The 15,991-nt window shown below is 36.5% G+C and overlaps 2 protein-coding genes across 11 annotated transcripts in view; both read right to left on the bottom strand.

The window, feature by feature from the left end:
- Window positions 1–1,823: 1,823 nt before the first annotated feature.
- LOC105199457 lies at window positions 1,824–10,377 on the bottom strand. Of its 6 annotated transcripts, XM_039446554.1 has the most exons (15): window positions 9,444–10,377; window positions 9,205–9,321; window positions 8,962–9,079; window positions 8,482–8,743; window positions 8,173–8,295; window positions 7,960–8,050; window positions 7,574–7,710; window positions 6,917–7,049; window positions 4,496–4,613; window positions 4,161–4,425; window positions 3,981–4,094; window positions 3,524–3,614; window positions 3,234–3,370; window positions 3,029–3,161; window positions 1,824–2,947 (listed from the first exon to the last, which is right to left on the bottom strand). In XM_039446554.1, exons 1-15 carry the CDS (start codon window positions 9,582–9,584, stop codon window positions 2,897–2,899), a joined length of 2,031 nt encoding a protein of 676 aa, XP_039302488.1. In that variant the 5' UTR covers window positions 9,585–10,377; the 3' UTR covers window positions 1,824–2,896. The 6 variants fall into 6 exon arrangements, with proteins under 6 accessions (XP_039302488.1, XP_039302487.1, XP_039302489.1 ...); XM_039446553.1 differs by having other exon boundaries at window positions 1,824–3,161; XM_039446558.1 differs by lacking the exon at window positions 1,824–2,947 and having other exon boundaries at window positions 3,234–3,284.
- A 153-nt stretch (window positions 10,378–10,530) lies between these two features.
- The window catches only part of LOC105204377 (single-stranded DNA-binding protein 3), a 20,278-nt gene continuing 14,817 nt past the window's right edge, over window positions 10,531–15,991 (bottom strand). For all 5 annotated transcript variants that reach the window (XM_026133807.2, XM_039446563.1, XM_026133808.2 and 2 more), the window contains one exon: window positions 10,531–14,551. In XM_026133807.2, the coding sequence (XP_025989592.1) occupies window positions 14,447–14,551 (105 nt within the window). In that variant the 3' untranslated portion in view covers window positions 10,531–14,446. The remainder of the gene's footprint in view (window positions 14,552–15,991) is intronic.

Raw genomic sequence — 15,991 nt, 5'->3', positions numbered from 1 at the left:
TGTATTGTATCAGAAAATTAAGTTTATGCAAGATTTGTTTTTTATTGCTGCACTGGACTGCACTAGCTTTTTCTTCTTGCTTTTATCAAATTTCAAACGTATATCTAAATATTATTTTTAACGCAGAATATGCACTACTTCAGCAATAAGAAACAGACCTATAATACATATGACAACTACTCTGAATCATAAAGGTCAACATAAAATTATACATTGTTTTTATAATAATAAATCACATATTTAATCCCTTATGAATAAAAATAAAATAAAAAAATTTCTTTGACATATTATATAATATAATTAAATGTTAATTTCACAATTTCAAACATATAAAGATTTAGAGCCGCTGCTCATATTGGCTACGTTTAGCGGAAAATACAGCTTTGCAATTGTTGTAAAATCCTTTAAATGCTTATACATTTAGACAGGAAGAGTAAGGACAAGTATTAATCGTATCAAAGAATTTTACAACGGTATCAATAGACAAAATAGATTTATGAATGAAGAAACCTCAACCTACGTTCCAATTAGTAGACAATATTTTTTAAATGTTTCTCTAATAAAAATTTTTTTGTACTTAATTTAATTAAGGTATTATATTGACATATTTTCTAGGTGCATTCTTACTTAAACAAATAATAACAGAAAAGTTATTCCAAATGCTAATCCGCATTAGTAAAAATCAGTAGAAAAACTATATTTTATATATATTTATATAAATAATATGGTTTAATTATACATAATTGATTTTATCAATAATATAAATTTACTTAATCAGTTATATATACATGTTAGCATAAAATTCACAGATCATCACGCGGGATCTAGTTCGCATCGATCACGGAGGTCAAGCAACGTTCACCGGAGTTGCGACTGGGATGGGTAACCGCTTGGGAACTTCCAAAAAGAAAATTTTGGTTCTTTTTTTGGCAAAAAATGTTTTTTAAAATGTTATTAAAATATTGTTTTGTTTAATTGGAATTATGTGGTGTAATAATATAATATATTTATACGGATATGCCTTAAATATCCTAAAATAGTCCTGATCTGCATATGTATATCCCAAGGATTGCGAACGGACATCTTTAGGACTCCTGATGGGATGTCCATAGGCAAGATAACAATTGATGTCTCGGTTCGCGGGAGAGTCCGACACTTTTTTCTATCAGATTCGTTCATTTCGCGCAAAAACGCGTCGAATGAGTTTAATTTAGTCAAAATCAATAACTGTTTGTCATTTCGACATGTCTTACAACTGTAAAACACTAAAATTTCCCACACGGACTCTTACAACGCACATTATTGGTTAATCAATTTGCGCTACCTAACTTCATTGATAACCAATGAGAAGATAAATAGACGAATAATATCATTTATTATTATTTTTTTTTAAATAAAATAATTAATGATAATTATACGCTTTAAAACAAGCTTGGTGAATAAGAAGTTCATGTACAAGAGTTGATATCATATCATGTTGTTACTGAGAACTAAGGTAACAAAGGCCTTCGTTGAAACGCATACTCCCTACGTTTTTTAACAACCAAATAAGGTTGGCAGCAGTCAGTCGTAAAAATAGAATATCAATGTAGATTGTAGTGTCGATTTTATTTTTTCAACAAAACGCAAAAAAAAATATATTTTTCATGGAACTTGTATTTGAATATTTTCTCAAAGTACTGCTGCATAACACAGTTTTACTTACTTGCAAATCTTCGTGAAAAACATTAATCCTCGCTGCCGACTCGCCATCTGAATTAATTATCCGTCGTCGAGATTGGGAGCACGCAAAACACAAGGCTTAGTAAAATATAAAGATGACATTTATTTAATTACTTTATTATTTATGCTACTGAATGCTATACTCGTAATAGGTATTTTTATAATTATGTTAATAGATCATGTATGAATCCGTAGAATGCGTGAGGTCTGCTGCGCGAGTTTTACAGCCCATGTGTAAAACGCGTGTGTTATAATGGTTACGAGTGTGTAAATTAATTACAAGGGGTGAAGGGGTGGGCTGGACGCGAGGGTGGATGGGAGGGAGGACGCTGCTCTAAATATGCGGACGCGCCCTTCGTCGAACAAGTCGCCCCTCTCGACGAATCGTCGACCACGCGCGATCAAACTCCTGCCCGCTCCGATTTCTCCAGTTCCGGATTCGCGAAGAACTGTGTGTGCGCGACTCGATTTATAATACCTAAGTTTTTCTCTTTTCTTCATGCCCTTCATGGTCGCGATCGATATCGGATCGGTCCCTCTCGATCGCGAATGCGTAAACTAATAAACGCGGGCTCGATCACTATCTCGAATTTCGCTTTCAACTCTCTCACTGGCGGCTTGGCTTCCTAATTTTAGTCCCACACACACGAGGAAATCATCACAAAAGAGAAATCGTCATGCCGCGCTTCGCGCGCGTACTGAACGCGCCTCGTACTGAAAATATCGTCCTCAGTTGAGAACGCGCTCGGCCCCATGTTGCATACGGTATTTTATGCAAAGGAAGTACGTTTTTGCGGCATTCGAGGGAGAACTAGCGTGTGGCATTTTTCTGTTATTGCCTGTCTCGGTTATAGGTTATGAGAGATCAGTGTACTATCTTCGCTCATGCATTTCGACCCTACGCTCTGCGCATGCGTCACGAAATGTGCAGAGTCACGTGAAAAAATTGCGCATGCGAACCGTAAGAGAATCTTGATTTTGCTCATTTTGCCGTCCACGCATGGCAATATCCCCCACCCCAAAAATTGCCCATTTACGGCCATGTTGCCAATTGTTCCAAAATGTTGCGAAAAACATGCTCCCTTTACATAAAAATTTTCTTTTCATAATCTTTATTAATTACTACAACAATTATGATTGCACAAATATTAAACTATCTGAATTACATTATAAATTATTGGAAGGATTCAAGTACGGTAAAATACGACACCGAAGACTGTAGAACCTTTAAAATAATATCTATCGTTCTTAAGAGAGACTTTGAGAGAATATATTGTAATAACGTTAATTCGTAAATAGTCCTTACCGTGGTAAAGCTCTTCAGACAAAAGACAAAAATCTTGCCGGCGCTCAAAGAATTCGGTTTCATGCTCCTGCGCATCACGTACAGGAGCAATCTTTGAGATTTCACGGGTATGTTGTACCAGAAAGAATTATATCTGCAATAATTTTGTGTCTCACTAATTATCAAACTTTCGACAGTGCAGCAACGTTTAAAATCGTCGGCTTACATCCTATCGCGTATTTCTACGCTATGATCTACCAATTTTTGGCCTTCCAGACTATAACAGAATAAGTGGATCAGTTGAGAAAGGAAGTATAACGAGTACCTCATCAATTCCGTAATTTTGTTCACCTGTACCGCGACCTCAAAATCGATAAATATGATATTTTAATTTCACACTTTAATCTTTTAATCATAAATCTTTTAAATGTGAGTGACGTAACACGATGTACGAGTAACATAATACGAAATGTACGAATACCACAAGTTAAATTACAACAACAAATTGATACGTACTTGTAGCAGAGTGATGCTCATCGCTACGATAATTATTGTTATTTGTACGGTAAAGGCAACGTAAAAGGTATTTTCAAGAAGATTCGCGAAGCTGCAGCAAAAAAATTTTGCGACAGGTACACAAAAAGAATAGTATCAAACATTAATATTGTATTATATCAAAATTAATATATTACTCTATATTAATATATTCCATTTTATCGAAAATTTTTCTTCAAAAATTTGATAATCTTAAATTTCACCAAAATATCAAATTTTTATTTCAATATTAAAAAATCATCTAAAGAACACAATGTGATTATTTTGATAATAATATTATTACAAATTCTTGGCTTAAAGTATTGTTATTGCCAATCTGATAATTTTTTCTTCCAAATCATTGTTGAATTATTGTTGAATAATATATGAATAGTTTTTTTCACACGTATGTACGATTTAGTGCATATTGCATACCCACTTTAAAGCTCGCCAGTGTGCATACACGGATTTAGCGATCTTCTGATTGTACGCATTCAGACTATTATTCATTTTGTTGCCACAATTGGTACGTGATAAAATTTCAAATCGAAATCTGCAAATTTCGCTCACCTAATCAGTCCTGATTGAGAGATTATAATAAAAATACGATTTTTCTTACCCAGCTACAGCGAAAATGCTACAGGCGTGCTCGACGTAAACCAATAGCATGCAGTCGTGTGCGATTGACACTGTGATAATTATCTCGCAACACACAAACATATGGAAATAAATGTAGAAAAGGTACTTTTCGTTGTCCAGGCCAAAGTAATAGGCCGGGTAAGGGAAAGCTGAAGGTCGAGATTCATTCAGACGTAATACGGCATTCAGTATGTCCGGTGCAAGACCACTTAATAAGAACAAAATACAACCTATATAATACCATACTGCAACAAAACAAAATAATTATTTGTTGACCATTGCAATAAAAAATGATATGGGGCAAGTAATGCTTACAGCATATTGTAAGAGAAAACAGTCTCGCGTTTGCGGCATATTTTTTCATAATTTTATATTCTTCCGCGCCTTTTAGCTTCTTCCAGTCGTTACGCAGATGATCAGTAAGACTTTTGATCTAAAAACATTCACGATAAAAATATTAAACCTTATTGAGTAATCCCAAGAATCGTAAAAGGTCCGCGATTGCAAAAGTTAATTCAAACAATCATTTTTTGACCAACATTTGATATAAATTCAATATTGTCGTACTTTACTACTGTTAAACTGGAACGTGTATAGTTTCACGAGAGTTATAATCATCAACATAATTGCCGGTATTGTCAGGAAAATACATTGTACGTTTCCTTTACAGTGATTAATTTCGGCTATCTAGAAATATTCGTTATTAAATTTTATTTTAGATAATCTATAACTTGCATCTAATTTTTATAGGATAGAGTTATATTTATAATTTCATATGCCATGTTCTTTTGTGTTAAAGAACGGTTAAAGGTATTCGCATGCATTTAATATATATTTTATATCAATTTTATGAAATTATAAACCTGAATTTTATCCTAAATTATATGTTGTCTAAAGCGAGTTTAACAAATTAGAATAACAGGATCGCGGCGAGCATGTGTGTGCAAGTTATGCACCGTTCAACAGCTCATTAACAAGAGACATGTAAATTAAATTTTATAAATCAATTCTCCATTTGTAACATTAACTGTTGTCAAATTTAATTTCTTTTAAAACTAGTATGTTGTGCATGAATTTAACGAAACCATTCTACAAAATTTGAAATTGATAGAATAGGATAATTGTTTATTTTCTGATATTAATAAAATTTTTTCAGTGCACATAAAACCATGTCAATCAAGAACAAAAATAAATATTTAAAATATTTCCAAAAAATTATTTTTAAACGTTTTATTTTATCTATGTTTCAAATGTTCAAATGTTTTATTTATAAAAGGTTCATAAATGAAAATATTAAGAGACGGTCGGTGAAATTTCTCTCTGCACAAAAGCAGAAGAATTACGTGTCAGCGGCAGTCCTGTACATCATCTTGCATATTATATTTTAATAAATTTTTTCATGCACACTATTGACTATTAGATTTGAAACTAATACAAAGAGTACGTGATAGAAGTGTTACGAAAAACTTCTCTGGGTCCCAACCTGAGGAATCATTATCGAAAGAGTGATCACAGTCATCAAGCTCACTCGAAACAATCTCGTTCTTTTTTCTTGATAAGGCCATAGACCGGCGAGTGATAACATCTTCTTTGCAATACTGGAATAATGATTCCGCGCGGACTTCATCGTTTTCAGTTCTATGTTTCACCCTCGGCGGTACAAAGTGAACTCAATTTCTCGTCTTGTTTTGTCTTGTGAGATATTAATTAATATTTCAGCGGGCGTAATGGCAAACGCAGGAAAATACCACACAAGTCGGGAACTCTTGATATAATAATTTTGCGTGTCATGCCTCGTATAAAAAATGTATGCAAGCCGCCTGTCAATGGACGAGGCAATTTTCTTTCATGCGAAACATATCGATCGGGATATCAAAGAGAATAAAAGTTCGTATGACGCTGTACGCGTGTAATATTATTGCGTGACAATCGTCTTCGAAGTAAAATATTCATGCTCTATAATTTTAAATAATTAGTAGGGTTGGCTCTTCCTCTTTATTTAATTTTTTTATATAAAAATACATTTAGAACACTGTGTGTGCGCGAAACGATATACGTGTTTTCCGTGAAATTATTTCAAAGGATACACTGATTAAAATAGAGCACGTGTTACAAAATTATTGGGAATAAACTCTGATCAAAATTATTCAGTTTGTTTTATAGAAAAACAAAATAGAAGAATCTGGGGAATAATTAAATAATTCCAATTTATTCCGTACTATATGTGTGCTTAAATTCTCAAAATAGAAATCGAGACGATCACTACCAATATTTGTATAGCAAACGATACGTTCATTCGAGAACGTATACTCGAGAGTTTCGCAAGTTTATAACAAAAGATAAAATAAACGCAAAAAAATTTTTGTATTTTAAAGTTTCAATGTCTTTGAAAAAGATCGAAAGGCAAAGGTTTTTTTGGTTCTTTAACATTTTTTTCGATAAAATATTTGATAAAATAAAATTTCATCAAATTTTGTTTTATTAAATTATAGCAAATATATATTACTTTATTTGATATATAATTTATAATACTATACTTCTGCGAAATATTCTTCTCGCGGATATTTTACTGCTTTCTGCCGTAATCGTGAGGTATCGATTACACGTCCAAAGACGATAATAGTGTAAAATACGACATAGAGCTTTGCACAACCTAGATGTGAGAACGGTTAAAGATTTTACATATCTTTTCGGACTACAAAAAATATTTTAGTAATATCTATAATATTGATTTACCGTTGTAAAATTTTCTAAAGAAAACACGTATATTTTGCCAGCGGTCAAGGCAGTAGCTTCGATGCTTTTTCTCATCACGAACAGGAGCATCCTTTGTTCCTTCACAGGTATTTTATACCACAAACTATGATATCTATAATATTATCATTGTACATATAAAGTATACGCAACAACTAAATAGTTAAATGACTAAAACGCAAAAATTGAAGGCCTATGTCAGTCACAGCGGTACTTGGTTGTTGGTGCCGATTAATAATTTTTAATTTTATAATTCCCAACTCAAACTGCGCGCCGCATTTTGTCGGACTTGAAACTCATTGTCAGTCATGAAATCAGAATAATAATATTAATGCTTTAAGAAGTATATACAATAATATCCCTCCTTCCCGGAAAAACTGTAAATTATTTTATTCCGAAAAGATAACACCTCAGCCAGGGTTCGAACCTGGATTACCTGAAATTGTAAAATTAAAAATTAAATATTATTAATTGGCACTAAGAACCGCCTTCTATTTTCGCGTTTTAATTTTATCAATCCAATATAACGTATTATTGTTAAATCATAGAACTCATGTAATTCTGCAGGAAGTTTTCCATACCATAAATATTTTCTTTCTTACCCTACAAATTTATTCTTAATTTAATACTGTCTCTTACATGTCGTCGCAAGTTTCGAGACTATGATTTATCAGTTTTTGTCCTTGGAAGCTGAAGCAGAACAGGTGAAACAATTGAGCCATGATGAAGACTATGTATCTCAACGCTTCCGCTGAATCGTGCAGCTGTGACGAAAGCTTCAATGAAAGAAAGGTAAAATCTTATTTTAATTCTACGTCATGTGTACGAAACACTTACACCGAAAAAAAAGTGTTGTTAGCTTGACAAAATTTTTCAACTCGAATAAATTTTTTCAGCTCAACTATTTATGTACTTAAGTCAAATGCATAAATACTTGAGCTAAAAAAATTTAATCGAGTTGAAAAATTTAGTCAAATTAACAACTTTTTTCTCAGTGTATATTTATCTGTTTGCAAGTAACTCACTTGTACCAAAGTAATGCTCAAGCAAAGTGTAATTAGTAGGAGTTGTATAGCAAACGCTATCGAAAACGTATCTTCGAGAAGTTTGGCATATCTATAGTAAGAACACGATATTCTGATAACGAATATCTGAATAAAAATCAAATAAAAGCATCGCGTTTGAGAAAAAGATTATAGGAAAAGAAAAATGTGCTGCGGTATTTTTTACACACTCACTGCAAAGCCTTTTGATGAGCGTAAACCGAAATCGCAACGTTTTTGTGATACATGTAATCCGGATAATTGATCGCACTTTTTTCCATATTACTACGTTCACGTGATACTTGATCAAATCTATATCTGCAAGTATTTATGCAACATAACATTGTTACGAGAGTTTTCGGTGAATTAATTTCTGTCTCTTCCAAGTGAATATACACGAGCTAAAACTATTATTACGTTATATTTACTCTTCTTGGTAGATTTCTATTCATTCTTTAGTTATAAGAAATGTTATCGCTTTCGGTATAAAATTATAATTATTACCTGACGATAGCGAAAAGGGCACAGTTGTGTTCGATGTAAGTAAAAAACATGCAGTCGTGCGCGACTATTGCGGTTACAATTATAGTGGAAGAAATTATCATATGGAGAAAAATATAATAGAAATATTCATTTTCGTCAACGTAGTAGTACGCGGGATACGGTAGCATTATAGGACGAGAAGTATTCAAAGGAAATACGATGTCCAAAATGCGTGGTGCGAGAGAGGTTGATGTAAACGAAACGGTAGATATGTAAATGTACACTACAAAGAGATCAAAATTAATTAAAAATCGCCTCTGTTAAAAATGTTTCTCGTCTTTTAAATAAAAATTCTGTCGTTAAAATTATTTAACACATTTTATTCTTACAATTGCGCCTTACGTTTTTCTTCACAACTCTTGCTAACTTTGTGTTTAATTTTCTATGTACGTAGAAAAATAAATTTTTTTCAGTCTCAGCTAAAGTCAAGAAATTACTTACAGCCGTATATCGACACGTACCATCTGCCAGTTGCGGCATACTTTCTCATAATATCACGTTCTTTTTCAGTTTTGAGCATATTCCAGTCTAAGAATAAGCGATCTGTGAGATGTTTAATCTAGAAACATCAACGATGTATTCGACAGATCATCAACGGTTACGTCAACAAGATTTTGCAAGAAAACTATTCGAATGAAGCTATGGCTTACGGATTGGAATACCGTTCGTATCAAGAGAACGTACTTTCCGCCTGTTAAATCGGTACACGAAAATTTTCACCGGAACAATCACTGCCAGCAAGTGTGGAGGTAAAGTTTCGAAGATGCACTGCATGTTATCGCACACGAAAAATCTTGCCACCTGAAAATTGTGGCATTCACGTATACTATAAGTTTAATTACAAACGAGTTTAATCAACTCGGTACTAAATAACGAAGTTCAATTATTAATTCCTACAAAAAAAGAAGGGATGTTAACGATACCTGTGCAACGATTACGTTTGCATCAAAAAATAGTATAAAGATAAAAAAAAACAAACTCTCTTTCGGCTTTTGAGAAGGCCACTGACCGATCCACCTCAGATACCTCTTACTGATATCGTAGTAACGATCTCTGGGTTCCATATTAAACAAAAAACAACCTTCTTGGCACTACAATGTCTAAATTCTCGAGGCTTCTCGCGGAAAGTGCTTTTCCCGCACAGTAAAGTGTCAGTTACGAGCATATTAATATTTCAGATGTCGTTCCTATCTTTATACGAGGGTACGATCGCATGCGAACACGCGAGTTTCCGTAAGTGACAGACCCTTACATATAAATATATGTTTCGTAGAAATGTCGCGCGAGTAATAATAATAGGTGTAAGCGGACAGCAGGTTTGACAGCAGATCCTGTAAAAAAATAATCTACGTTTATATTAAATACGTTGGAAAATACAGTAAATATCTGTAATCACGTTAAACCGCTTTTAAGTTGCTGCTCGCGATAATTTCACAACGATAAAGTACAATGGTAGTTTTTACAATAAATTTTGACGATTGCGGTTTCGCTCTAGACATCGTGCGAGTCCACGTGAATAAGGTGTCGTGTCAGTTATATAATAACAAAAAACAATAGTTTTTATTGTGTCGGAATATATTGGCATTGTGCGGATGATTCGCATTGCATTTTTATTCGATAAAATTACGTTTATGTGCTGCAAAAGAGAATCATTATAATTACCTGTAAATTTTAACACATCTTAATACACACATCTTAAATTAACTAAATTCTACTAGAGAAGGAAATCTCGCAATAAATCTCGCGAAAGTTTCTTCTACACATGTTGTATTACATTTCAAAAATAGAATATCGATACAGTGTCGATTTTATTTATACAACAAAACGGAAAAAAATATTTTTTTTCATGGAACTTGTATGAATATTTTCTCAAAGTACTGCTGCATAACACAGTTTCACTTACTTGCAAATCTTCGTGAAAAACATTGATCCTCGCTGCTGACTCGCCATCTGAATTAATTATCCGTCGTCGTCGCGCGAGATTGGGAGCACGCAAAACACAAGGCTTAGTAGGATATACAGATGACATTTATTTAATTACTTTATTATTTATGCTACTGAATGCTATACTCGTAATAGGTATTTCTATAATTATGTCGATAGATCATGTGTGAATCCGTAGAATGCGTGAGGTCTGCTGCGCGAGTTTTACAGCCCATGTGTGAAACGCGTGTGTTATAATGGTTACGCGTGTGTAAATTAATTACAAGGGGAGAAGGGGTGGGCTGGACGCGAGGGTGGATGGGAGGGAGGACGCTGCTCCGAATATGCGGACGCGCCCTTCGTCGAACAAGTCGCCCCTCTCGACGAATCGTCGACCACGCGCGATCAAACTCCTGCCCGCTCCGATTTCTCCGGTTCCGGATCCGCGAAGAACTGTGTGCGCGACTCGATTTATAATACCTAAGTTTTTCTCTTTTCTTCATGCCCTTCATGGTCGCGATCGATATCGGATCGGTCCCTCTCGATCGCGAATGCGTAAACTAATAAACGCGGGCTCGATCACTATCTCGAATTTCGCTTTCAACTCTCTCACTGGCGGCTTGGCTTCCTAATTTCTATTTAGTCCCACACACACGAGGGAATCATCACAAAAGAGAAATCGTCATGCCGCGTTTGCTTGTCGTGATCTAATAATTCACTGTTGCTTAAATTAGTGAAAGAGTTGAACGCGCTTTTCCTAAGGACAGATTTTCTTTTCATTTTCCTTTTTTTTACACTCACCCACTTACACGTGTCGCCGCCGAAAGATATTCTTAAATAAGGAATAGAAGAGGAACGAGATAATGATCGAGTCCGAATACATACATTTAAGAACTTAGCAATATACATATACAAGGACGTATGTAACATAAGGCGCAACTCCCATCTAGGGATTGCGATGATCCATTGCCATCATCTTATCCGACTTGGACCAAAGTAACTCGACAATAAAATTACCAATATTCTTCTCTGTGTTGCGATACATCTCGATTGATCTCATTTAGATCTGTTCTTGTTAGCTGCAACTCTTATCACGCTTTCTGCACTTAAAACGAAGCAACTATATGTTTACGCTTTGGAAAGAGAAAAAAGGAAGAGGAAAAGCGTACAAGGTGCATCCAGAAAGAACAGACTAAACGAATTAAGCGCTCACAGAGAGAAGATCCGCAGAAAAACTTCTTATGGAACTCACATATTCTATTCTTTATACAAAATACCATATAAGATATCCTGAATTCAACGCTAGAGAGAGAGCGATCGAGATTATCATTTTTTTTCCTCTTATCTTCTCCAAAAATAAGAAGAAATATATATATATATATATATATATATATATATTCAGCTGTGTGTTAAATTAATTCTATAATTTATCGTGGGACTACTGGGTATGTTTTGATTTCATCAAAGGAACGATGCGCTTGAAACGAGTCTTAAAAAATGTAATAATTGATGATCGATGATACAACAGTGAAATTCCATTACTTTTTGTATTTTAGATACCCTGAATAGGATGTCGTCAAAGCAAAAACGAGTCGATGTTAAGTGGCAAACGCATCGTATATAAAATCTAACAGCGATTTCTGTCGCGTACATATTATTCTCACGTACGAATTGGAATCATATAAAAGTGTCGCGCTCGACCCAATCATAGTCTATTAAGATTGTTACAATGGAAGTCCCAACAATCATTCATGACCGGTCACAAAGCACAATGGCTCAGACACGCAATCATTTTTTTCTGGCATATTTTCGTTAATTCAGCCATTAGATACGTGTGTTTCTCACAAAGTTTCTCTAAGTGTTCGATGACTTAAGATCCAAGTAGCCACTATGCATCAATATTATTTAATATGAATTATTGTGCAATAATATCGTGTAAGAACTGTGCTTAAATAAGTCGAAATTGCACTACTCGCGTGAAAGAATGACAACGCGAAGAAAAAAAGAATATCACAATATAATTAATAATTAGAAAATAATTAATGACAATTAAGATATAATTCGACCATCTTTTACGATTCGTTAGAATAAATATTAAACGTGCTAGAAATTGAAATACACATCATATAAGTCACGATTAATCACAGTGTGTTAATTTTTCTTCAGCGGTGTAAAGGAGTTCGTGAAGGAATGTCAATTTCCACGAATACCCAAGTTTGATTTCATAAAAGAGCACGGAGTTATTTAAAGACAAGTTAAACTATTTTCGTGATATGATAACGCGAAACGTCACTGACCGCCAATGATCATCGCGAAACGAATCGTCGAAAAGTATAGGTCCTAACAGAATACTTTGTAACCGGCTACAGGTAGATTGAACACCCCTTCCTTCCATCGTAAGTAATTTGCTCAGCTCATGGCGAGAGAATCGCATACTTATCGTACGATAGAAATGAATTTGGTCCTCGATCGTGACGGAATACCAAGGATTTCCCACGTTCTGGCGACGCAGCTTTCGTCCTCGCGGTCACAAAATGTTCTGTCACGCCATTGCTAGTGCTTTTACGTATCCATGACTATATGACAACGTCCTTTTCTTTTCGTTTTCCTTTTTCTTTTTCAATTGACCCCTCTCGTGGTTCATGTCGTGTGACATCAATTGCTGTCCTTGTTCTTGGATTCTACGACGACCTGGATCACCTTGTGTGCGCAATCTCCATCGATGCGGCGGTGACGATGTTAAATGTCGAGGATCGCAGTCAGTGATCGCTCTCTGGTAGATTGAATAGTTGAGAATTGTATTGAGAATTGTATCCTCGAATCGGGTTTCAATTACCGATAAATTTTTCACAGTCTCATTGGCTATAATCAGACTGGTGTGTCTGACTATTTTCAAATCATAATCAAATCAAGCTATAAAGGAAGAGCTAGTCATAGTTAGCTTGAACGATCCAATGGGTGGATCAATCTAGATGGATCGATAAATCCAATGATTGTACGAATTTGGCTGTATAACAAGAATCTCAATGGAGATTGTTGTACGGAACAGATGACGACTGCGATCAAAAACATCATTTAGAAAATTTCGCGGACTTAGCCTGAAAACGACCGTGATCCTGATCGTAAAAATTTCAAAAGAGTTTAACTTTTACACTAGTATAATACTATCACACATACACGCACACACGCACACTTTCTCTCTCTCTCTCTCTCTCTCTCTCTCTTTCTCTCTCTCTCTTTTCGTCATGTACTAAGTAAGATACTGGAACAATACTCGCGGTCGCAGCCTAAGGGTGAACCGTACGCTAAGCGAACGAATAACGAACGTACGGTAAATGCGAGTTTCTCAGCCTGTTAAAATTCGAGAGATATCTAATCACGTAGAAATGCAGAAAAAAAAAACGTTCGTTCCGCGAGTATCCGATTCGACTGAGAGCAGCGAGTCGCAGGAAGTTTCAAGCTTGACCGCGTTACTCGTTCGCTCAGATTGGCGTATCCACCCCAAGGATAACAACACTCTATCAATGTTTTTCGATACTGTACAACATCGCTCTGTGCGAGAACGTCGGCCGACGTGAGAGTCGCGCGAAATCGATGCTCTCTTTCTCTTTGTCTCTGTCTCGAAGGTCTCTCCCATCCTGACATCGTAGTCCTCCTCCTTGCGGTAGCGCGCGATAAAAAGGATGAGTCGCCAATGCGCGCAGAAGAGGATCTCTCTTGCGCCCTTCCTCACGGAGATCGATCTACGCCGTTCGACGGCTCGGAAAGAAGAGAGGAGAGGAAGATCTTATACATGGTGAGGTGCAGCAAAGGTTTCATCCGTGAGAGGGACGAATGGGAGAGAAAACGTACGAGGAGGGAGCAGTGGTTCTACGACGGGAAGGGGAGGAAAAGAGAAAAAAAAGAATGGAAATAGTTCTTGGACTAAAGGAAGAAAGGAAATCGATTGCGTTTATCTCTTATATCGTTAATTTGGTCTCGGGGTCCAACGACTCGTGAAGAGTTATTGTATGAAATAATCGGGATGGTCTGAGTCCTTCTCAAACCTCTTCGCCTCCTCCTGCATGCTCTCCTTGATCTTCAGGATGGCCGCCGACTCGGTCTGATCCTGCGAATCAACCAACACCAGGCCGGTTACACGTAAACGATCAGGCAAGCCCATCAACCTTGCCCAAGTTTTTCCGCGCGCAGCGTCTTTCACCAGCGAGATTCGCGGGACTCTCGGTAATCGCGCGTCGGAATTTTTTTTTTTTTTCCCCCCAGTAGGGTGATTCGGTTTTCGTAGTCGGAGCGGGAAATGTCCAGCTGGATATTTTCCCTCTCGTTGTCGCGCGCAAGGAACGGGTAGGCCAGGAATCTGCTCGATAATTTCTTTCCGGATAACAACGGCGCGGAAAAACGTACCCTCGCGGACTCGCGGAAGCCACGACGGCAAACGAAACCGAGAAGTCCCGCGAAACAAGATCCGTCTTCACCCCCGTGTGCGAAAACGCTGGCCGGTGAATAAAACGCTTTTAAAAGCGCAACGTGATGGCGGTGCGTCGTGAAGGGGCCGGGCTCGTGAAACGAAAAACTCCGTGGGACGGGACACTGGATAAGGTGTCGGTCTCGTTGTCGGGAAACCGGAAGAAAAGTTGGGGCTTGAGGTACTGTTTGCTTAAGGGTGCTCTGACCCACAACACATGGACGTTACGTAAGATAGTGAAGCCCGTGTCGAGCCGAACATAATACAGCAATAAGAATAATAACATTAATGATGATGTGATGATGATAATAATAATAATAATAATTGAACACAACGAAAAAAATCATTTATCGTCGCCTGCTCCCCCCACGCACGCACACCTCACCGACTATAAACGACAGGTATAGTATAGTGAAAAAAAAAGGTACTCTAGAGAAACTCGACGTGTCGTCCTTCACACACTTATGTTTTTCCCCCTTTTTAGCGGAAGAAACTCTTCCGCCCCCTTTTCGGAATTTTTGTCCCCGCTTATTATTTTTCGTGTCTCGATCTCGAAATCCATCGATACGCTTTGCGCTGACGCATCCATGTGCTACAGGTCAGTACAGGCTAGTACTATATACAGCTATCTGTTCTGCTCTAGTCCGGTTTTACGTATTTCATACGCAGTGAACGCGAGAAAAAAACATTCAACGAGAGTGCAACATCGATCATGACAATGTGTTCCACAGCCGCCAGCGATAGTAGTGCAACGTCCGACTTAGCAGAGATCAGTGTCGAAGGATCATCGATCTTGGTTTAAAAGCAGTGATTAAAGGTAGACACTGATCATGCCTAGCCGGACGGATGGTACGAACAAAGTGACGAGTGAAACACAAGTGATGTGTGTTGTGTGATTAGCACAAGTGCAAATACACGGAGACGGATAGTTATATATAAATACGATGATAGCCAGCACCCCTCGGATTGAATCGTAAATAAAAAAGAAAAACGCAATGATCTCAGTGTAACAGGATTACATTTATTGTCTCGATCTCGCCTGGCTTATAGGCATATATTAAGTATGTTATCATTCAGCGATAC

This window comes from Solenopsis invicta, chromosome 3 (genome assembly GCF_016802725.1).
Source record: "Solenopsis invicta isolate M01_SB chromosome 3, UNIL_Sinv_3.0, whole genome shotgun sequence".
Lineage (NCBI taxonomy): Eukaryota > Metazoa > Arthropoda > Insecta > Hymenoptera > Formicidae > Solenopsis > Solenopsis invicta.
This window is presented reverse-complemented; position numbering and strand designations above follow the sequence as displayed.